At 48.8% G+C, this 22,400-nt stretch overlaps 7 protein-coding genes across 7 annotated transcripts; 4 read left to right on the top strand and 3 right to left on the bottom strand.

Moving 5' to 3' along the window:
• The first annotated feature begins 1,321 nt into the window (after positions 1 to 1,321).
• Positions 1,322 to 3,032, top strand: C8Q69DRAFT_284142 (pyridine nucleotide-disulfide oxidoreductase). The gene has a single exon (XM_028626943.1). The coding sequence runs from the start codon at positions 1,407 to 1,409 to the stop codon at positions 2,919 to 2,921; it is 1,515 nt and encodes a 504-aa protein (XP_028484804.1). The 5' UTR covers positions 1,322 to 1,406; the 3' UTR covers positions 2,922 to 3,032.
• A 470-nt stretch (positions 3,033 to 3,502) lies between these two features.
• On the top strand, positions 3,503 to 4,835 carry C8Q69DRAFT_507527 (oxidoreductase; the record flags this gene model as incomplete). Its single annotated transcript, XM_028632896.1, has 7 exons — positions 3,503 to 3,570; positions 3,647 to 3,766; positions 3,864 to 4,064; positions 4,139 to 4,303; positions 4,358 to 4,501; positions 4,566 to 4,720; positions 4,798 to 4,835. 7 exons carry the CDS (start codon positions 3,503 to 3,505, stop codon positions 4,833 to 4,835), a joined length of 891 nt encoding a protein of 296 aa, XP_028484803.1.
• Positions 4,836 to 5,076: 241 nt separating this feature from the next.
• C8Q69DRAFT_507526 (hypothetical protein) lies at positions 5,077 to 5,598 on the bottom strand (the record flags this gene model as incomplete). The annotated part of the gene is made up of 2 exons (XM_028632895.1): positions 5,077 to 5,193; positions 5,311 to 5,598. The coding sequence occupies 2 exons, from the start codon at positions 5,596 to 5,598 to the stop codon at positions 5,077 to 5,079; spliced, it is 405 nt and encodes a 134-aa protein (XP_028484802.1).
• Positions 5,599 to 8,063: 2,465 nt separating this feature from the next.
• Positions 8,064 to 13,586, top strand: C8Q69DRAFT_284065 (ras GTPase activating protein). The gene is made up of 3 exons (XM_028626942.1): positions 8,064 to 12,132; positions 12,187 to 12,465; positions 12,515 to 13,586. The coding sequence occupies exons 1-3, from the start codon at positions 8,166 to 8,168 to the stop codon at positions 13,402 to 13,404; spliced, it is 5,136 nt and encodes a 1,711-aa protein (XP_028484801.1). The 5' UTR covers positions 8,064 to 8,165; the 3' UTR covers positions 13,405 to 13,586.
• A 589-nt stretch (positions 13,587 to 14,175) lies between these two features.
• Positions 14,176 to 16,098, top strand: C8Q69DRAFT_486961 (equilibrative nucleoside transporter protein; the record flags this gene model as incomplete). Its single annotated transcript, XM_028631947.1, has 5 exons — positions 14,176 to 14,257; positions 14,346 to 14,377; positions 14,444 to 14,523; positions 14,620 to 14,701; positions 14,779 to 16,098. The coding sequence occupies 5 exons, from the start codon at positions 14,176 to 14,178 to the stop codon at positions 16,096 to 16,098; spliced, it is 1,596 nt and encodes a 531-aa protein (XP_028484800.1).
• Positions 16,099 to 18,017: 1,919 nt separating this feature from the next.
• On the bottom strand, positions 18,018 to 19,664 carry C8Q69DRAFT_283932 (hypothetical protein). The gene is made up of 3 exons (XM_028626940.1): positions 19,187 to 19,664; positions 18,277 to 19,113; positions 18,018 to 18,211 (listed from the first exon to the last, which is right to left on the bottom strand). The coding sequence occupies exons 1-2, from the start codon at positions 19,300 to 19,302 to the stop codon at positions 18,444 to 18,446; spliced, it is 786 nt and encodes a 261-aa protein (XP_028484799.1). The 5' UTR covers positions 19,303 to 19,664; the 3' UTR covers positions 18,018 to 18,211; positions 18,277 to 18,443.
• Positions 19,665 to 19,799: 135 nt separating this feature from the next.
• Positions 19,800 to 22,107, bottom strand: C8Q69DRAFT_284028 (hypothetical protein). The gene has a single exon (XM_028626941.1). It carries the CDS (start codon positions 21,696 to 21,698, stop codon positions 20,298 to 20,300), a length of 1,401 nt encoding a protein of 466 aa, XP_028484798.1. The 5' UTR covers positions 21,699 to 22,107; the 3' UTR covers positions 19,800 to 20,297.
• Positions 22,108 to 22,400: the final 293 nt, after the last annotated feature.

Genomic DNA, 22,400 nt, shown 5'->3' with positions numbered 1-22,400 from the left:
GACTGGGCGCTAGCACTTCTTGAACGGCTATAGCTTGGTGACTGGGGACTTCCATCGGTAATCTTATCAGACCGAGATGCTAAATTCTTGTCGGAAATTTGGTCTAGAGAACGAAATTGCTGTACTCCACGGCTTATCATCCACAGAATGACGGTCAATCTAAGCAAACGAACCAGACAGCCAAAATTGCGTTGCGCTACTACATAAGTCGCGCTCAACAACGTTAGATACCTACTGACCTAAGTAAGGTCTTACCACCTATGCAAGCCGCCTTCGACTCAAATCCCTCAGCAACAACATCGAAAACGCCGCACGAGTTTATGATATATATAGCATTATCTTAGGCAACGCCAGCAATCTGCATAGCAGGTTATAGGAGCTTCAGGATTTGACGGTTCGGCTCGACGCACGCGACGCCAAGAGAATTTATGATAAACATCATAAAGCTATCTACTTCGCCCCAGGGGACAAAATCATTGAGCCATGACCGATCAAGAAATTCGACGCGCTCCACAAGCAGGGTAGGATGCGTTACGCATCAACTCACACCCTCGTTGGGCATCCTGTTTTCGTCGTGTGGAAGGATGTTGTCAAAGAAGGCAAAACCGTGGCGAAGCATGAAAGTTCTAGTCATTAATCCTTCGAGATTTCAGAGAGGTGGATTGTCGTGTGAGAAGGCTCTTCGGCAAGAAGTATGATAGGTACTGTAGTACTGAAAGTCCCGCCTTGGCGCAAGGGGTATGTATATTCACGACGAACTCCAGACCATGAATTTTCTAGAACAAGATAAGCCCAGTGATAGAAATAATAATAGTAAATCATCCATGTTACCATAAGTATCTATCTTGATTGTTTCCTGCATTTCGCTCTCAACTTGCCAGCCATGAGGGGTAAATTTTATATAAGCAGGGCTTTCCCCTCATGTGTAACCTGAAGCGGAAAGACCAAAGAACCAACAATCTCTCCTCCCCTCATCTACCCCTCATCAGTATAATATGGATCGATCTGATATGGACTGTCGTCATAACGCGAATCGTTTTTAATATCCTGCTGTCGCGGCCCAGAAACCGCTGTCTGGCTTCCCAAACATTCAATGACTTCATGCTTGCGTTGCGCATAGAACTTTCCGAACGTTCCCGTAGACTGATGCCAGTTCTGTCATCACTTACAACTACATTGACGCGTTCGTCATTCTGTGGGCGAATGGTGCCCCAGAACAATGTTAGAGATAGGTGAAGAGCATCCTATATAACAATTGGATCTCTTCCTGTGGGGCAGATGTTGTCTTGGCGGCAGATTGCAATTATCCGCATATACCTGAATTAATTAAACGAGACGAGACGGTCGTTGTCTGCGCTCTACATCTTGTACTGAAATCGATGATCTTTTAATTCTTTAATCCATCAATGGCTCGTCAAAAGGAACGCGTTCTAATCCTGGGAGGCGGCTGGGGAGGATTTGTCCTCTCGCGCCATCTCTCGGCGGCGAAGTACGACATAACGGTTGTATCACCGAGGCAGAACTTCGTTTTCACTCCTCTGCTGTCGGAGGCGACAGTCGGTACTCTTGAGTTCTCCCACGTCGTCGAACCCGTTCGTGACCGGAAACACCGTATCAATTTCGCACCGGCAGTGGCCCGGAGCGTCGACTTCGTGAACAAGAGGGTATCTTGCGAAGCTAGTATCGTGCAGGGACAAGCGACAGACATTGTGGTCAGATCGGAACCGGAGAAGGTGGAGAGCACTCGAGAGATGAGAGGAAAGGAACTAGACGTTCAAAGATGGCGTCAAGGCACCAAGTTTGAACTCGACTACGATAAACTCGTGATCGCAACCGGCTCTATCACAAACACATTCAACACGCCCGGAGTGCAGGAAAACGCTCTGCTGTATAGAGACATTGAGGATGCACGTAAAGTGCAGAGGCGAATCAGAGAGTGCTTCGAGCTGGCAGTGCTGCCAAACAAGCCTGAGGAACTGCGTACACATCTGCTTCACTTTGCTGTCGTAGGAGGAGGACCCACGGGTATCGAGTTCGTCGGGCTTATGGCGGACTATATCCGGAGGGATCTGTTGAAATACTACCCGCAGGTGAAGGATCGTGTGCGCATCACTCTGTACGATGTCGCTCCAAAGATATTGGGCATGTTCGATGAGTCTCTTTCCACATATGCTATGGAGACGATGAAACTGCAAGGCGTCGACATCAAAACCTCCCACCACATTGAGGAGCTGCGATGGGGTGAGCCATACAAGCCTAGAATAGATATGGATCCCAAGACTTGCTTGACGTTGAAGACCAAGGAAGACGGAGAGACAGGTGTGGGCATGTGCGTCTGGGCCACTGGAAATGCGATAAACCCCTTCATCAAGCAAGCGCTGTCCGACCTCGATGAGTTCCCAGAGGCATCTGTCCTGAAGAGCCCCAGTGGCCTAACCCAAGACGCCAAGCCAACAGGCTGGAAAGTGAAGAAAAACCCCAAGGCTTTGCTTGTGGACGGTTATTTCCGTCTTCAACTGGAGGCAAAGGATGGGACTACCGCAGTTATGAAAGATGTCTTCGCAATTGGCGACAACGCTATGCTGGAACACGGGACTCCACCCGCAACAGCGATTGCCGCAAACCAAGAGGCGAAATACCTAGCTCAGAGATTGAACAAGAATGATTTCGACAGTGCTCCAAGATTCAGTTTCCGGGATATGGGTCTCCTGGCGTATATTGGCGATGACAAGGGGTTGATGCAGATGCCGCATACGGAGGCGACTCAGAGAAGCAAAATGGTTCCCGAAGGCCTGACGGGTAGAACTGCTTGGCTGATATGGAGAGGTGCATACTTGAGCTTGGTCCTTAGTTGGAGGAACTGTTTCCTCATTCTGATCTATTGGGTACTCTCACGGCTGTTTGGGCGGAGAATACAGTGATCTATGTATAGCCTTCTCGGCCGGCTGTGGAGTATTATCTATGTCTTATGATAACATGATGTATATCTTACAGTAATATAAATATAAATTTCGATTGGCGATATGTATCTCAAACGTGAATTTAGATGTCAATATTTAAAGTAGACATATACCGGCCCTGTTGAGAGGCGAACGAATGGCGCTACTTATGTGTACATGTATGTACACTACTTAGCGCGTTCTCTACCCCCCTCCACCTCGGTTCGCAGATACTAACAGAACAATAGAAAGGAAGCCATGATCGCCACTAACTTAATCTAGATTGGAATTTCTGACTTTTCTCGATCTCGTGGTTAAGAACAACCCAAAAAAGCCTATGGGTTGCGAAACATTACAGCAACATGACGACAAGCTGACCGCAGAGTCTACATTATACTTGAAGAACAATATCCCAGTGTTTCCAATATTAAGAACAGAGATACCTAACTTCAGATTATCATCTATTCCATTAAACAAATTCGCCTTTTACCAATCGTGCTTGGAGCAGGCACACAATATCCTAAATTGTGAAAAGAGGAAGAGGATCCAATCGCAAATACAAGATGTCGCAAATGGGAGAACACGGGGCTTTCAAGGCCCCGCAGACTGCTCAGAGTCAGCAAAAGCCAGGGTAAGGTTTCCGGATCCTGTGTTATAGGCATTGAAGAGATGTTTTCTTTTGTATTAATTAATTAACTGATTTCTAGGTTGGAGAAGAATATGATGCCGCCGAGCGAACCGACCAAACTGGAGGATTGTGGTGATTTTGTAGAATATGTTGGATCTGGAAAGCTGAAGGATAAGAAGGTTCTTATCACTGGCGGAGAGTATGTCTCAGAGGGAAAACGTGGCCGTTGCGTTGGAGCAATAGGCTGTGATTTAATATGACCGGTGCGTTTGGTTATATGCTAACTGCTGATATAGTTCCGGAATCGGCCGTTCCATAGCCGCATTGATGGCGCGGGAAGGTGCTGATATCACGATCGTATACCTTCCCGAAGAGCAGGAAGATGCCATAGAGACCAAGAGGTTGGTCGAATTAGAGAAGCGGACATGCCATCTCTTCGCTGGAAATTTGATGGATAATGAGACGTGCAAGAGGGCGGTTGACGAACATATCAAGAAGTGAGTTATCATAAATTAGATATTGACAACATCTTATAGTATAGTTCTTATTACTGATTCTGTCTCCAAATAAGTTTCGGGAAGCTCAACGTCCTCGTGAACAACGCCTCACAACAGCTCCTGTGCAGCGACTTCGCACAAATTGATCTAGACGAAGTCGCGAAGATCTTCAGGACTAACATTCTTCAGATGTTCGCTGTGACGAAGTTTGCCCTTCCTCACTTACACAAGGGTGACTCGTACGTTGTACTTCTATCCTTGATTTGGAGCTTCGAGCTAAAAGGACCCTGCAGGATCATAAACAATACATCAGTAACGACTTTCCGCGGCTCCAAAAGTATGGTAGATTACTCAGCCACGAAGGGTGCAATTGTGGGTTTCACACGGTCGCTGGCTGTTCAGCTGGTCCCTAAGGGTATCCGCGTCAATGCTGTTGCGTAAGTCTGCGAACGACTTCTGTTGCAGATGGGAATAGATCGGGCTGACACTCTGTTATATTAGTCCTGGAGCGGTCTACACTCCTATCCAGGCGGATACAAGACCTCCTGAGCAGATGAAGGGTTTCCACTCCAAGAGCCCCCTGGGACGGCCAGCCCAGCCAAGCGAAGTCGCCACCTCTTTTGTCTTCCTTGCTAGCAAGGAGGCATCGACTTATTGTGAGTTCTCATCGAATATCAAGCTCTCATGCTCCCCACTATACCGGATCGTATATTGACCACCAATTTCTCAACAGATGGACAGATCCTGCACCCCTACCCGATTGGCGATTAAAGGGCCAGCAGCAGCAGATGCTTGAAGGGAAAGGACGACGGATAGCCAAAATGATAGATACATCGTATCCAATTGATCGTCTCGAAATTGTATAATAATACATTATCATCGTAACTTCCTGAGCAAGCAGTCTGAAGACCTTGGGAGGCCGCTATAATCATGTGAACGCAAGCCTAAGATACGCTTTCGATCACGAGGGTGACGTCCAACTAGAACGATAAGTCCGCCAGAGGTGATTTTATCAGTAAAGAAGCCAAGGCTTGGCCTTCTTTATGACTTCGTCCCATCCGTCCTGGTTCTTCCATATGGCGACACTTTCGACTTCACTCCGACCCAACTTCAACCCGTTGTATAGATGCTGGATACACCAAGTTAGTACGAACAACCTTCTGGTTATGAAAGCCACTCCCTTCCGAGATAAAGAACCGTTCCAAATATCGTGAAGTAAATTAGTGGTTGGACAGCTATAACTTACTGGAAACTGGCCCTCTCCAGCTCGTGGTCCGCACACCTGGCCATCGGGGTCCTCCCATCGGATATCCTGCTCTACACGGTCATATTCGATCCGTAGGATATACACGAGCGGTTCGTCCCTGAAAAAATACTTGAGCGTATTGGGAATCTGGTGCGCCGTCGACAGATGGATAAATCCCGAGCGCTGGTCCATGAGGCTGACGGGAAGGCGTTCCGGAAGAGGCTCGGGGACCCGACTAGAAGAGGGGACTATCTTATAGAGATATCGTGGCGGTGGAAGAACGTCCATAGCTTTGTTCCTCTTCTCTCTGCGTTCCTTTCCTATCCCGATATACGTTATCTCTCTCTTCAACCTGTTCTTCCAGCGGTTCTCCTTTGTAGGTAGTCTTTATTTGAAGAAAGAAAAACAAAAAAGACTTTTCCGGATGATTTGATCTAGGGAAAGCGAGCGAATGTTCTTTTTGGTCCTTCACTGGGTCTGCGTCAGTTCCCCATCTGATCGGCGCTGGGGCAAGGTCAGCGCCAAAAATCAAAAAAGTGACCGATGATGACAACTTGAAGTCGCGATTGGGTGGGGATCTCCGTAGATGGCCGTATTGACCAATGAGCGACGCCCACATCCGGCTCATGTTCCATAATAACCATCTATCCCACAGTCGGAAATCTGTAAAGATAATAAATAATAATAGTAATAGTAATAATGCCATTGGGATCTATTCTATTATTCCATGCCAAATAGAGTCTGATTCCTAAGACGAGGGCCTAGAAGCTGCCAGCTCAATACAAAAATGGAGCGCTTCGATTCCACTAGTACGGAGTAGAATAAGTAGACAAGTTCCACTCCACGCGCTTATCGACGCTATCGAATGGAACCGAAGATCTGCTGCTCATCTTAGGTGATTGTTGCCAGGGCCGTTTTAAGACTATCGCGCCTGGATGTCAAATTGCCAATAGACGACGTAGGGCGTGGGCTATCGTATGCCTATTTTAACGAGAGTCCATCTCGTAGTCAAGCCTCAGTGTTCTCGATGCCAGATCTATACATACTGCCGATCGGTCTTAGCGCCGCGAAGAACGTTGCTGCGTCTGGTAAGGTATGTAGCTACGTAGCAGCAGAGTTACTCTAGACATGTCATTGTTGAACTATAGTCGCATTAGAATGAATTTTCTAACTTCTGTTAGAGGACTGCAGTTTGATAACCTTGCCTGCAATGGACCCTGCTGTACTATGAACGAACCTTCCAGCACTGACTCGCCAGCGTTTTTGTACGTATATACTATTCGTCTAGTGCCAGCAAGATCAGAGCATAGCACATGTTTGCGGGGCATGTCTAGAATCAACATATGATAAAAGATATGGTAGAAATAATTTGGATTGCCTCACTCGTGCCCTTAGTACTAATTGGATATGCTTTGAATGAATGTGACTCAGTTCTTGCTGGCCACCTGGCCGAGGGCTATCTTAGCTATGTATGCTGCCCGTGGGTTTGCCGCCTTATCACTTGTCTGTTCCACTGTGTTCGCTACGGGGATGTTGAATCAACTGGAAGCGAATGGAGCTGTTTCTGTCCTTGCAGCCTTAGCCACATTACTCTGTTCTGCGTGACCACCCCTCTGTTGACCAGATATCGCAAGCTTGTCATGGCTCGGAACAAATCTGCCCGGTATAGCCTCCAGCTGCACCAGGAGAACGGGGTTTATAAGAATAGATACTGGCATAATGCTTGATGCATCTAGTATATACGATGTCATCGGTTTCAGATACTGCTCGACGTCCAGGAGTTGGAGTCATTCCATTGTTTTGCTAACAAGCTAAGTAACTATGCTGCTGGAGCGCAATCTCAGCGACACTGCGTTCCTTTCTCGCTTCTGATTTTGATACCTTACCATGAGTCATGACAAATTGACAATAATTCCCATTGTGAGGTTACAGTAGTGGATTCCTCCAAAGTTCGGATCCTGTGGCTGTACTAATTATGTACTCCGTAACCACCGCCGCACCGACTCGGACCCCGTCGCGATCAATCCACATTCTCCATATGGAGCCCGGCACGTATTACTACTACTGTACCTAGATACTGACGGGCAGTAGTTAGCACCAAGTAGGAAGATCAAGCACAGGCCAACATCACAGATGAGAATTCCAGACCGCCTTGGACTAGCTAGCGACGGAGGGGACACAGATGACGGCGGCTTAGATGACTTGTCGAGGCACCGAGTGAGACCACTAACGAATCATGAATATTATTGGAATCATGAGGAATACCTACCATATGGAAACATTAATAACCATCAACAGTCCTAGCCTCGCCGGTTGTCGCCGGGAAGAGGCAAAACGCATTGACGCGATGTGCCATAAAAGTAAACATGGGAAAGCTCGACGCCGGCTGAGCTATGCCGCTTCGGGAGATTTGTTTATCGCCTGAGGTCGCCCGGCTCCTTCCCCGCCATCAACAGCTGGCCGACCCGATCGAGAGAATCAAATCGCCGACCTTACATTATTATTCGAACCATCAGGACGGCTGGTTCGTGATACCCTTTTCCTTTTGTTCTTTCTCTGGGGATTGTGCATCCGGTTTGACACTCGAGCTTGCACTCACTGTTCTGTTGATTCCGCAATTAGAAAAACGAGGCTCAAAAGAATAATACCCTGCCCTTGCGTTTCTGCTATCATTGGACCGGGCGACGCCGCCCTTGATTCAGCATTCCTGCGCACTTACACCTCCGCGCACCCTTCGCCCAAACATCCCCTCCTGCTTTCCACTGTTCCTGCGAGGAAGCAGGTATGCGTTTGGAGGACAGGATCTTCGCCTTTTCATCGATCCTTGCATTCCTGTCTGGCCAGTTGCGTGCGTGATGTCCGACCACTTGCCATCTGCCAGAAGATCGCAGACGGACGTTTCGGCCTCGACGCCCAGTCCTTTTCGCCATGGGTCGACGGCCTCAACTAGCTCATCAATCTACTCTATCTATTCCAATTCTTTTGCACCCAGCCGCACCAGCACGATATCCTCAAATGCGTCCGTTGGGTCAGTCTTTGGTAGCTTCGTGCACCCGAGAGGGAAGAGCGAATTGACCAATATGGTGTCTGCGACAATCGGGCAAACACCAGCGGCGGACAGGCCACCGAGCGCTGGGGAGACATATGGAAATATACGCCGCTCACTGAGACCGTTACCACAAGTTCCTAATGCTGTGCCGCCTCCGACAAAATATATACCCTACCGCCCGCCTGGTCATAACAGAAGCCAAACCTTGGATGAAAGGCTTTTCCCTAAAGACTACAGACCAATCACTCCAGAAGCCCGCCCTGCGTCCAGACAAGAAAATGAGCCTCTGAGGAGCGTGGACGCCGCTGCGTACAGCCCTCCGGCATCTCCTCATAGCATATCTCCTCGCACCAGGGTGAATCATTCTTACTCTGTATCCACTCCACACCCGCCTCCATTGACCACTGCTCTTACTGCCCCCGAGCTCGAGACATTTCAGAAGTCTTCGACCGGTCATCTCCGCACCCTTTCCAAAATTGCTCAGTCAGGGGAGGGCGGAGAATTTTCCATCAATAATTCGCCTTCGGTGGTAGGTCTGCAGGGCAGACGGCGCCTCAAGCGTGCGGATTCTGGAAATGGAAGCGGCAGTGGAAATGGAACCAGGAGAAAGAATACTTCTTCGTGGGCCGCAGGCAACTGGATGGATAAACAGCGGCAATTTCTTCAGGCCTACGAGTATCTATGTCACATTGGAGAGGCCAAGGAGTGGATAGAAGATGTGATCCAAAAACCAGTTCCACCTATCGTTCAACTGGAAGAAGCGCTTCGTGATGGAGTGACGCTGGCCGAAGTTGTGCAGGCACTATGTCCAAATCGCACGTTCCGAATCTTTCGCCACCCGAAACTACAATACCGGCACTCCGACAATATTGCACTGTTCTTCCGATTCCTTGAAGAGGTAGAACTGCCTGACCTCTTCCGGTTCGAATTGATCGATCTCTACGAGAAGAAGAATATCCCCAAAGTCATCCACTGCATTCACGCATTGTCCTGGCTGCTGTACAAAAAAGGGATCGTCGACTTCCGCATTGGAAACCTGGTTGGTCAGCTTGAGTTTGAACACCATGAGCTGGAGCAGATGCAAAAGGGCCTCGACAAGTCAGGCGTCAGTATGCCTAGTTTCTCCGGCATGGGTGCTAGCTTTGGTGCGGAACCTGAACCGGAGCCTGAACCAGAGCCAGTGGAGTCAGAGGAAGAAAGGATAGACAGGGAACTGCGGGAAAACGAACTGTCTATTATCGACTTTCAGTCTCAGATAAGGGGTGCATTGTTGCGAGTAAAACTCGGCGATGTCATGAACGACCTGTGGGATATCGAACATCTAATCATCGATCTTCAATCTAGGATCCGTGGCGACTTCACACGGCAGATCATGGAGTACAGGCTGAGCATGCGCCGATTTGCAACCAACCTTCAAGCAAGCTGCCGAGGGTTTATCGTGCGATCGAGGCAGCGAAAGAATGAGGATTGGTGGAAGACAAAGGAACCTGACATTCTCAAACTGCAGAGTCTAGTGCGGGCAGCCAAAGCTCGAACTGAAGTCAACTATATCAGAACACAAATGCGACGACAAGAGTCCGGCATCAAGTCTTTCCAGGCAGCTATAAGAGGTGCCCTACAAAGGAAGCAGGCGCACGAGCAGATCGAGGAGACAAGAGACTCCGAAGACCAAGTCCAGAGTTTACAAGCGGCAATCCGAGGAATGCTTGCTCGCCAATCGATCTCCGGCTCTAAGTCAGCGCTCAAGGCAGAAAGCTCCCTTATTGCTTTTATACAAGCAGCAATCCGAGGAATGCTTGCCCGCCAATCGATCTCCGGCTCTAAGTCAGCGCTCCAGGCAGAAAGCTCCCTTATTGCTTTTATACAAGCGAGCGCACGGGCAATGGCCACTCGAGCTAGTTTGGCTGAACAAAGAGATGCATTAGTCGGATTTAGTGACAAGTGGCTTACTTTGCAATCTACCTCCCGTGGTTCTGCCGTGAGAGAGAGCCTTCGACATCTCCGGAATCTCTTGCACAATGAAGAACCCTCGGTCATATCTCTCCAGAGTGCCATAAGAGCAAAGGCACTTCGATATGATATCGAATCTCAGAAAAGGTCGTTGGCTGAAAATGAAGCTTCAGTGTTGGACTTTCAGTCTTCAGCCCGGGGATTCCTACTGCGCAGACGTATCGAGGCTGATCGCTGCGCACTACAGCAGGAGACGTCTCTCTTGACAGAACTCCAGGCATGCGCCCGGGCAGCCATCGTAAGGCAGAACATCCTTGACATACAATCTCAGCTGGAAGACTGTACCGAAGAAATCATTGAGATTCAGTCTTCTGCCAGAGCCATGCTTTACCGCTTTCAGCTGGAGCGGATGCTTACTGATCTCTATATTCAAGAAGATGCTGTCCTTGAGCTTCAGGCGTGGATCAGGGGCAGTCTCGTCCGCTCACGGTTTGAAGAAAAACGCCGGTTCTACCGTGAGAATATGGAAAAGGTCATCAAAGTCCAAAGCTTTGTGAGAGGCAAGATTCAGGGCCAAGCGTACAAGAGCCTCACCAGCGGCAAGAATCCCCCTGTTGGAACGATCAAGGGGTTCGTACATCTTCTTAACGATAGCGACTTTGACTTCGACGAAGAAATTGAATTTGAGCGATTGAGAAAGACTGTTGTTCAGCAAGTTCGTCAAAATGAGATGGCCGACCAGTACATCACTCAGCTGGATATCAAAATCGCGCTTCTCGTCAAGAACAAAATCACCCTTGATGAGGTTGTTAAGCACCAGAAGCACTTCGGTGGCCACGTTGGAAGTCTCTTGTCCAACACAGACATCTCGTCGAAGGATCCTTTCGATCTCAAGGCGCTAAACAAGACATCCAGAAAGAAGTTAGAGCAGTACCAGGTACTGTTCTTCTTGCTTCAGACCCAGCCACAATACCTGGCCAAACTTTTCCGTAGATTGCGGGAACAAAACACGGCGGAGAAGGAGTTTGAGCGGATTAAGCACCTGATAATGGGTCTGTTTGGATACTCTCAGAAGAGAAGGGAGGAATACTACCTGATGAAGCTGATTGTCCGCTCCGTCAAGGAAGAAATTGAGGGATTTGACTCGCTTCAGGAGTATATGCGCTGTAATTTCTTCTGGAACAAGCTCTTTGGAGCCTACGTCAAGTCGCCGAGGGACCGCAAATTCATGCGGGATGTGTTAAGCCAGCTGGTGAAGGAGACTGTGATCGACAATCCGGATCTGGACTTGGAGAGTGATCCGATGCAGATATATCGCTCTGCGATCAGCGACGAGGAACTTCGTACCGGTAGGCGAAGTCGACGTCGTCCTGACGTGCGGAGAGAGGAAGCAATCAGGGACCCAGAGACGAGAGCGACATTTATCAGGCATTTGCAGGACCTCCGGGACATCGCCGACCAATTCTTCAGTTCATTCGAAGATTTACTGATCCGAATGCCCTTTGGTATTCGATACATAACACAGCAGATGTACGATTCTCTGTTGAAACAGTTTAGCGATGAGGATCCTGGCTTCATTCTCCAAGTCGCAGGATACTGGGTCTGGAAGAACTACTTCCAACCGGCGATACTCGAACCAGAAAAGCATGGAATTGTCGACCGCGGCTTGACCCAGGGGCAGAAGAGAAATCTCGGAGAGGTTTCGAAAGTCCTTTCTCAGATCGCCTCTGGTAGACTATTTGGGGGAGAGAATGTCTACCTGCAACCGCTTAACTCATATGTTGGCGAGTCAATTCAACGTTTAGGCCAGTTGTGGGGCAACAGTAAGTATCCGGATCCAAGTTTTGTTTTGTGCAAGATATCTGACTGCATCCCAGTGATCTCCGTTCAAGACGCCGAGTCATATTTCGATATTGACGAGTTCAACGACCTTTACGCCAAGACGAAGCCAACTCTATATATCAAGATGTCTGACATATTTTCTATCCATCAGCTCGTGGCTTCAGAAGTCAATGCCATCTGCTCCCATTCTGATGATATCCTGAAAGAGGTCATTCGCGATCTCGGAAACGTCAAGACAAACGAAAACGAGTTGATGAGTGTCAGCAGTTCTGAGATCAGTTTGACTCTACTGCCTAAACTTCACAATGTTGAAGGTAATACATCCTCCATAATCCCACACGAACTGTAGCTGACTATGCGTAGATCCCGAGGCTGAAGTGAAGGCCCTTCTTATGGAAACTAAACGCTGCATCCTCTATATCATCCGAGTTCAATCGGGTGACAATCTCTGGGATATCATGATCAAGCCACCAACTATAGAGGACGAAGAACGATGGCAGACCATTGTTCGCGATGAGTTGTCCACCAACAATAGACGCAAGGGTGCCTATTCCGAAGCAAATACCTTGATCGATATTGGAGCCATGACCTACCCTGAGCTGAAGCGAACGGCACTTGAGAATATCGTGCAACTTGAACACGCAGGCAAGATTAGCCGTCATAACAACTACCAAGACCTGCTGAACGCGATTGCAGTCGACATCAGGACTAAACATCGGCGGAGAATCCAACGACAGCGTGAACTGGACGGTGTTCGCATGACGCTGGCGCGGCTGAACGACCAGGCCATCTACCTGGACCAGCAGCTCAAGACCTACAACGACTATATTGAGCAGGCAATGGTCACCCTGCAGAACAAGAAGGGGAAGAAGCGATTCTTGATGCCGTTTACCAAACAATGGGATCATGAACGTGAACTGCAGAAATCGGGACGCGTCTTTAAATTCGGCTCTTTCAAGTACTCGGCTCGCAATCTTGCTGATAAAGGTGTCTTGGTCCACTGGAAGGGCTATACCGAACGCCAATGGGACCGTGTCGACCTGACAATATCGAGTAACGAAGTTGGAGTGTTCACACTCGACGGAAGCAGCGGCAATATGATGATTCCTGGTGCAAACGCCCAGGTACCGCTGGACGATCTGTTGCAGGCGCAGTTTAACAACACCCAGTTCCTCGACTTCTTCGAGGGACACCTACGAGTTAACGTCAATCTTTTCTTGCACCTGATCATGAGGAAATTCTATAACGAATGAGCAGCTTATGGGTTACTTTTTTTTTTGTGTGGAACATGATGAACTTGATGCCCCGGGGGAGTCCGTATCTCCCTCTTCACGAACATATTACGCTTCCGTGATACCCCAACCACCCAGTGAAAGACGTTTCGGTTAGATCTCATGAACGGTGTTATCTGGACTAGAGAGGAAGGTGGTTCGGAAGCTCCGGGGCCGGGATTTGTTTGAAGATACCGCTTGTATTGCATGTTGGGATTTTGTTTTCTGTTATTTTTTGTTTAAAGACTACGGGCGAAGCCAACCTTTGCCCTGCTCGGGCAAGGCTGTCAGGCCCCGAGACGATGCTGGATTTTACAGTTAGGTTTCACGAATTTCCTCTTACCTTTTATGTACGTACTTGAACTGGTAGTATTATATTCCATGTGATATCCAATAGTATTTGAACGACGATTTCTCTTGGGAGAGTCCTCTTGCCTAGGTAGTCATACTTCAATGTGCTGATCTGTAGTTAACTAGTAGAAATATAGAGACGGCGGAGAACAATCGGAGCTCCGCACGTGACGTTGCCGGCGCGGCTTTGTTGGCCTCTCGAGAGTCGGGAGATGCCCGAACCAGCTGAGCCTCCGCATCCTCCGGACGAGCTTAGTCTAGCATCTCCCTTTCCTTCTCCCCGTCTGCCTTTCTTTCGCGCCCCGTTTTTCTGTGTTGACAGCTTTTGCGAGGGCCTTTTCTCCTCGATTGTACTATAGTGCATCATCACATCATAGGGGAGATCTGTTCCCGGTCGGCGCCATGGATTTCGCCTCTCTCAAGGAGCAGGTCAGCAACCTGACCCTGTACGACATCAAGGCCGGAGTCCGGAAAGTCCAGAATGGTACGTTTTGCATGATAGGAGCGGGAAACAGTAGCTGGAGGGAGGGGAATCGTCCCTGGATAATAGGTACTAACTTGGGAGTCTTTAGCTGTCATGAACTACACGGAGATGGAGTCGAAGGTTGGTCGCCACGCGAACACTGCGGCCGGATAAATCGAAACGTACGACTTACGCGCATTTTGACAGGTCCGAGAGGCTACTAATAATGAGCCATGGGGTGCTTCGTCTACGTTGATGCAGGAGATCGCGAATGGAACACATAGCTAGTTAGTCGCACCGGTCCCCCCCTTTCCGATATCGGTTTATTCGGTAATGGCATTGTAGGAGGTGTTTAACTGACATTTATACTTGTTCGATTATAGCCAGCTGTTGAACGAGATTATGCCTATGATTTACAAGCGATTTACGGAGAAGAGCGCGGAGGAGTGGAGACAGATATACAAAGTACGAGCCCGAGCCACTTTCCTGGCGTGGATACAGGTCCAAATTCAATCATGTGAATACTGATTGATTGTTGATAGGCACTCCAACTTCTCGAATTCCTCGTCAAGAACGGTTCAGAACGAGTTGTCGATGATGCGCGATCGCATCTATCTCTCCTGCGCATGCTGCGCCAATTCCACTACATCGACCAGAACGGAAAAGACCAGGGAATCAACGTCCGTAACAGGGCGCAGGAGCTGGCGAAGCTTTTGAGCGACGTCGACCTGATTCGCACAGAGAGAAAGAAAGCGCGGGCAAACCGGAACAAATTCGGTGGGATTGAAGGTGGTCTTGGTGTCCGGGGCGGTCTTTCTGGATCGACTAGTAGATATGGAGGCTTTGGTAGCGAATCCCTTGGCTATGGAGGTTACAGTGGAGGCGTCTACGGCGATGGCGGTGGCTATGGAGGCAACACGAGCGAATTCGAGGATACGGGACGGAGAGGGAATCGCTTTGAGGAATATGATGAATACGATGAAGCGGATGCGGCCCCCAGCCAGCGCCGTGTAGCAAGCCAACCGCGTGCGACGAAGCAGCCTGAGAAGCCCAAGGAGGAGGTGCCGGATCTATTCGATTTTGGAGACGAGCCTGTCACGACGTCGTCTTCGACTGCTGCCGGCAAGCAACCTGCTAGCAACGCTGGCAACGGCTTGCTCGACGACACCGCGGATGATGACGAATTCGACGATTTCCAGTCCGCAACTCCAGCACCTGCTGCTCCGGCCGCTCCTCAGCCTACTTCGTCTAATCAGTTCTCTATTGCTCCTCCATCCTCCACTGCGTCGACTACTCAGTTCGCTGCGCCCAAGCCTGTGTCGGGCACACAGAATGCTAACTTGACCAACCTCGTTGGCATTTCTTCCATTACTCCCACACCAACCGGCGGCAGTTTGACTTCTCCTATGTCGCCTCAAGGTTCCCTGGCGTCTCTGCAATCAAGACAACAACCAAGGCCGACAGGCTTCCAGGCACCAGCGCCCAACTATTTCACCTCTGTTTCCGCTGCCACCACAGGCCAGCCTACGAGCGCCAGAGCCAGTGTATCCTCTATCGCCTCCCCTGCATCATCCCACAAGCCGTCAGCCTCGACTTCCAAGGCTGGAGGTGATGCTTTCGGCTCGCTCTGGTCTGCTGCCAGCGCCAGTGCAGGTATCCAGAAGAATTCTCCCTCGCAGAACAAGGGCCCCAACCTGGCCAGCCTCTCCAAGGAGAAGGCCAGCGCCGGCATCTGGGGAACCCCCGCTCCGTCCGCATCTACTCCTACCTCGACGTCGTCGACGCCAGCTTTTGGTCAGTCCAAGCAACCGCAGCAAGGACACAAACCCAGTGGTTCTGCTCTGGATGACCTACTAGGATAGACGAGCATATATTTCGATTGAGCCCTTTCCTCGTAATAAAACATTCTTCGAACCATACTAGCACAGTCATCTTACCCAGTCACCAGCAGGCTGCGTGCATCGCGAGCGAGAAAAAGAAAAAGGGAGAACCGCGAATAGGTACATACATAGATTCTTACCTATCTCTTGCGCAGCAAACGGCCCTTCTTCCTGACTTTGCAAGAACATACAGAGAAAGATGAGAGCCTTATTCCCTGTTCCTTCTGCTTTAAGTACCGTGATTCTGGTCCCAAACTCAGCGGTTGTTCCGAATTTGCTTTCCTTTCCTCTTTTTTTTTTTTTTCTTTCTTTTATTTCTTTGCGTTTTCTTTTTGAAACTATCCCACCATGATTCACCATTAAGTAAGTAAAAACTAGTTGTATCTATTTTCCCTCTCGAGTGCCATCTTTTATTCATGGCCATGAAAAAGAAATCTCATTATTATGGTACTCTATTTCCCACCATCAGGATATATCTAAGAAGGGTTTACCTTTTTTTCTTCTTTTTTTTTTTTTCTATCTTGTTTTTTTCTGCTCCATCCTTCTCTCTTCGAGAGGGATTGGGTTAATATGCTGTTTCTTTCATTGACTACAAGGCTGCAAGCTGTTGATAGGAACAGGGGTATGTAAAGTGTAAAAAGCTATTTGTTTTATTCTTCTCTTATCTTTTTGCTCATAGACAGAAAAAGGAGAGTAAGAGGATGCGATTATTAGAGCTTGGGTCAAGAATAGTGATTAATGCTCGGTGCTATCTTAGCTGGCGGATGAGAATTATCAGTAAACTTAAACGTAATAAAACTATGTACATGTAGACACCCTGCCCTGTGATGCGTGTCAGCGCAAAAGGGAACGCTAGGTGATCTATCAATTATCCGTTTTCGGCAGGTTCTTTGAATCCTAATTATAAGAACATACTAAATTGCTTGATTATTGGAGCCTTTGTATATCTATAGAGATAAATATGGGTTCAACCCCCCCCCCCCCTAGAACTAGAACCAAGCAAGCAATTCAAGTTATTCGAGTCAGACCGCCATTCAATATTCGACAATATGATAACTAGCCCAGAGATAATCCCGTTATGTATGCTGTAAGACCGAACGTGACTTCATTGTCGGTTATCATAGTTAGTTATTCCTCTGAATACAGCCCTTAGTCAACAACAGAATATTCCTACCAGGAAATTACTGATCTATTCCCATTGATAGCTCCCTTAGCTGTCGAGCCTGATTGCGACACCGTTGGCTATAAAGATCGCGCTTACGATCATAGAATCCATAGGGCCGTTGCTCTTTGTACACTCGTTTCCTGGGCCAAGCCTTTCGATGTATCCCATCCGTCTTTGGAAGCACTGCAGGGGCTGATCCTGCTTGCCCAAGGGACAGGCTGAAGTCTTCGACATTCCTCTGGGCCTCCCGTGGGAGTTCAAAAACTCCCAGGTGGACACTTTGTTGCTGCCCTTGCAACGCAACTCCGCCATTGTTGTGAACATTCTGTAGGTATGCTTGGAAGTCCACGGAGCCCGCCAGATGCTGCTGGGCTGTTACCAGGTCTGCACCCCCGGGGTCCTGACTGCTGTTAGCGGGTTGGGAGGCTGCTCATGAGATGGGTATTGTTGGTACTAACATATAGATTCCCAGCGCCGCTTATTGCAGGTGAAGTTGCTGTAGTTAAACAAGTGCCTTCTAAGCGCCTGGCCAGAGCATCTTTGACGGGTACCGGGACGTTGATTGGTGATAGTTCCTTTCACCGTAGTAAGTGGATCGATAGGGGTGTGATCAGTTGTCATAAATTGGACTTGCATGAGAACTTTATCGAGTACCATTTACCGTTATAAGGTTGTCACGATAACCAAAGACACTTCTTGGTATTCTGTTGGGCTGGAAACCTAGGCATCCTGAAAGAGTTCTAGGTATGAGGACCCAGTATAATCAAGGAATACTGATCTCATGAGCGATATCAATGCCAGGAACTCTAACTAATAGACGTATCTAGTAGTTATGGAAAACATGAATATATGCCGGTATTGGATTCCGAGCTATTGTACGTCACGAGCATGTTGCAGTCCACTACTCTTGCAGATGATGCATGGTGGTCCCTTTGTTGTCCCGATCCCTAGTTAGGAAAACAATTTCATTATCGAGGAAAATAATCCAGACTTACCTCATGGGGAGCGGTAACTTCATGACGCGCTGGGTCATTGTGGCATGTATCTACCGCCACCCCACACTGGTTCGACCTATTTTGGTGAGCATTAATCATGTTAGAGATCCAGGTAGGCCGACAAGGAGTTCTCCTTTTTGGTCGACTGGCAGAAAGCCATCATCATATTAATCACTCTCGAACTCTCCAACACGGGATTGACAAGATGTAGGCACGACAGCGACAGATGGAGTAAAGAAAGAAAAAAGGAGATCAATCAAAATCGAAATAATATATACCGGCTCGATCCAAAGAGTGGTTTCTCCGTGCTCTTGTCCCCACCGGTCCATGGCTTCTGCATAGCTTTGGCTACCCTGGGGTCCAGGGTCCTCCTTAAGGACTCCGGCATACCAATATGTTACATCTCCCGGCTTCGGATCTAACCTCCCGCTTCGATAGGCTTCTAGGGCTGCAAGAATGTTTACCTTCTGCGAGTCTGCTAGCATGGAATGGTGCTCCAAGATGTGCTTCAAAGTTTCGATGCAATGATATGCCAGTCTCGACAGGCCAGTGGGTTCTGTCTCCGGTACACTAGACAGAGGAATAGCTATGTCAGAGCGTCTAATGCTGTGATTGTTTCTCCAGTTATACTGGGAAGGGGGGACAATTGTACCAGAGTGCCTCTGTAAGGCCCCTGACGAGGAAAGAGAAGAGGTCCAAAAATTCACGTACGTAGGGCCGTCGGGCGTGTGCATCAGTATCCAGTCAATTCTCTCCTGGTTATCCTGTATCGCCTCCGGCCAATTGGGCCATCTCGCCATAATATCACGCGGAATTTTCAATTGGCTTTCACGAAAGCTAAGTAGTAGTAAATGAAATGATGTCAGCTCCTAATTTTTGCTGCTGGACGACAATCGCGCCTTGCTCTTACCTTTGGTATTCTGCAGGGTCCCAAAGGGCCCGTAAGCACCAGAGCTTATCATACCTATCCCATGTAGGCATGTCAACACGCATGATTTCAGACTCTCGATTCTCTTCAGCAGCCATGACTTTTTGATAATGTTAAGAATTATTCAGAGAGAGGGGTCATTTTATGAGGGGAAGTGAGATATCGATAGAGAGATCTAGCGTTGAGCGAGAATGTCTGCACTATGAGTAGATTCAGTATTACATGCAATGCTTCGGACCACAAATGGGCAATAGCAGATAGTAGCTTTTGTGCGAAGTACGGAGTAAGAAGATATACGGGATTTGTTGAGTAACGTATTAATTCACCCCCCGAGTGAAGCGAAGGAAGTGAACCGGTCACGTGTTGCAGTTCCAGACTCCATACATCCAAGGTAATACATAGTTTTTTCAACATAGCCTGGGATGAGCGATGGCTTTCTTTTCAATGTCAGACAAGAAACTTCCCCCGAGATCACATGCAAAAGAAGATATGAAAAAGCAACAGGCAGAATGATTTCAGATAAGAATTAGATCCATGACAAATTTCTATACAAACACAACAGGGTCCAATGTAGACGTTTTCTCTTTCTCCAACACATGGGGCTAAGTGCACGGCACCGATACGCAACGCTAAATTTGGAATTTTCGTCTTCTAAATTAGTCGAACCGAGGGGTATCGAGCCAATCTGAAGGGAGGTTCAGGGAGGAGTTCCTACAGGTGACTTCATAAGTTTCAATTATGTTCATCAGCAGATGAGCATTGTGCAAAGAGAAGAGGGGATAGATAGGGTTAATGGAGATCAAGGGGCGGGAGATGTTTTTGTATGGCTTCCCGGGTGCTCGTATTCGAAATCGAACGTAGCACCGCCAACTTGCATGTCTTCTTCCAGCCAGCAGAAGTGATCGATCTCAGAGGACCAGACGGGCAACGACACGCTGTTTCCAGGGGCCCGCAATGCGCTTGCGCGGACAACGCAAGCATTTGTGGATCCGGAGTCCCCAAACGTGAGGGAGATGGCGGACAGTAAATGGGAACTGAACAGTGATAGTTCTACCAATATTCATGGCTTTCCGTTATCTGCAGCAACACGAATTCAGGTCGTCGCGCTGGCGGGATTGCCATTCTCGGTCCGATCGCCATCAGACTCTTCGACTGGCTGGGGAGATGTCTTCCCCTGACTGCCACCTAGAAGGTGAGATGGGTAAGGATCCAGATCTTTGCTGCTGGTAGAAAATCTTGATATCACAGAGGGATGTTTCTCACTGATGCTTCCACTGCCACCGTTGCTCTGCCCATTCCCGGGCATCAAACTGTTCTGGCTCTGAAATTCATCTGCGCCTGCATCTGAAGCGTTGATATCCAAATTGTTCTCGGCCACTGCATTGTTGATCTCCCCGTTGAGTGATGTCAAGCCACCCTCGATATGTCGTAGAAGTCGAACAAACTCCTCTGGAACAAGACCGCTTTCGCCTGTCTTGGGGTCTTCCGCCACTAACCAGCCTTGTCCATGTCTGTACGAGACAAGAATAACTTGGCCTTCCTTCAGTGGAAGCTCGTTCTCATGTTCTCTGGTGAAATCAAAAAGCGCCACAGCCTTCCCGTGCATCTCTTCGTCTGGTGAGGCTATTGAGAATTCGTAGTCTCGAGAGTAGCCGTCTGTGTCCGAAATTTCATCGTCTGAATCGAGCATATCAGGATCGAAATATTGATCTCCTTTGACATAGTCTGCGACACCCGTGCTGCCATAAGCCCCAGGAGTCAAGTGTGAATATCTGCCTTCGCTTGCTGGATAGGTCACAAATTCGCCCCCAGGGCCATCCTCAGTGGCGCCTTCTTCGCGCACATAGTATGTCTCACTGCCATCACCGTTCATGCTGATAAACTGCCCACGGTCATCCCCAGAATATTCTCGACCACTGTCCCCCGGGCTCCGTCCCCTTCTCCCATCGTAGCCTGCTCCAGACCTGTTTTTCCGGTGACGCGAGGTCGTCACCACCGGACTATGCAGGTCCTCATCTTCACTGTATGGGGGACCGTCACCAAAAGACATAGCAGGTAATTGCTGATGTCCGTAGATATTTTCGGTGGTCCAAGGTCCCGCTGACCACTGCCCCCTCGAGCTATCCCACGTTGATGGCGGTGGATCGGAAAGTCGCCGATTCTCACTCATGGGAGTCGTGACCCCAGAGGGCACAGGAGGCGGGCCGTAATGGAGAGGATGCACTGGCGGGTACGCAAAGTCCCGGACAAGAGTATAAGGCAAGCTCGAATGGAATGCCGGAATGACATAAGATACCGGACGCGATTTATTCTGGGAAGCTAATGAAGCAGTTGAGTATGTAGATAACCGATCTCTGGTGTATGAGTTCGGGCGCTGCAGGCTTCCCCGCTTGACTGGCTTATCTGCGCCTAGAGGAGCAGAAAGCGGAGCGAGATTTGGGGATGCGACATGCTCCGGTTGAGAGGTCGGAGGAGATGACATGGTTGCTGCCATGAGAGTCAGATCACTAAAACACGAAAAAAGGATTTCGCTTCAATATCGCGCGTTGAAATTCCTAATAACCCGATTCGAAATGCACCGCAAAGATTGCACCCTATATTTGCATCGCGATCTCCGGTATTTCTTCGTAGCCACGCAACACCGACAAATTGTGTTTCTGCTAGATAAAAGGGGAGGAACCCAAGTCGCGCGGATACTCAGGCCTAGCCCTTATGAGCAGAGTAAGACAGTCCAGCTGTTAAGAATCGAAACAGTTCTAACACTGTGCTAAACTGGACTTATCACCTTCAAACAGAATAAACAGACAGCACTGTAGAAAGGCGCAATGCTTGTGTCTTCCACGCAAGCTTCGTGCGAAGTGGTCTAGTGTAGGATGACGACCGTCAATGGGTACGGGTCTGTTCGCTCCGTCTGCTTCTACCTGAGGGAGAAGTATAACGCGTGCTGGACGGTCGAGTTTCTGTCGCGAACCAATTTCAAGTAGCCCAGCCCGATATAGCGACTTCAGAGGACCCAGTAGGGTGGACGAGCAAAGAAATGCTCTTGCTGAATGGAGTGGGCAGTCTGATAATCTAGAGAGCGGCAGGGGGGGAGCGGTGTGCGCCGTGCGCTGTGGGATGGCACCGTCTCGAAAGCGGCGTTTTCTGGAAGGAGAAGATGGAAGACAACTGTCTGAAGTGCAGATGCGCGCGGCCT

Source organism: Paecilomyces variotii (assembly GCF_004022145.1).
Source record: "Paecilomyces variotii strain CBS 101075 chromosome Unknown C8Q69scaffold_6, whole genome shotgun sequence".
Taxonomy (NCBI): domain Eukaryota; kingdom Fungi; phylum Ascomycota; class Eurotiomycetes; order Eurotiales; family Thermoascaceae; genus Paecilomyces; species Paecilomyces variotii.
This window is presented reverse-complemented; position numbering and strand designations above follow the sequence as displayed.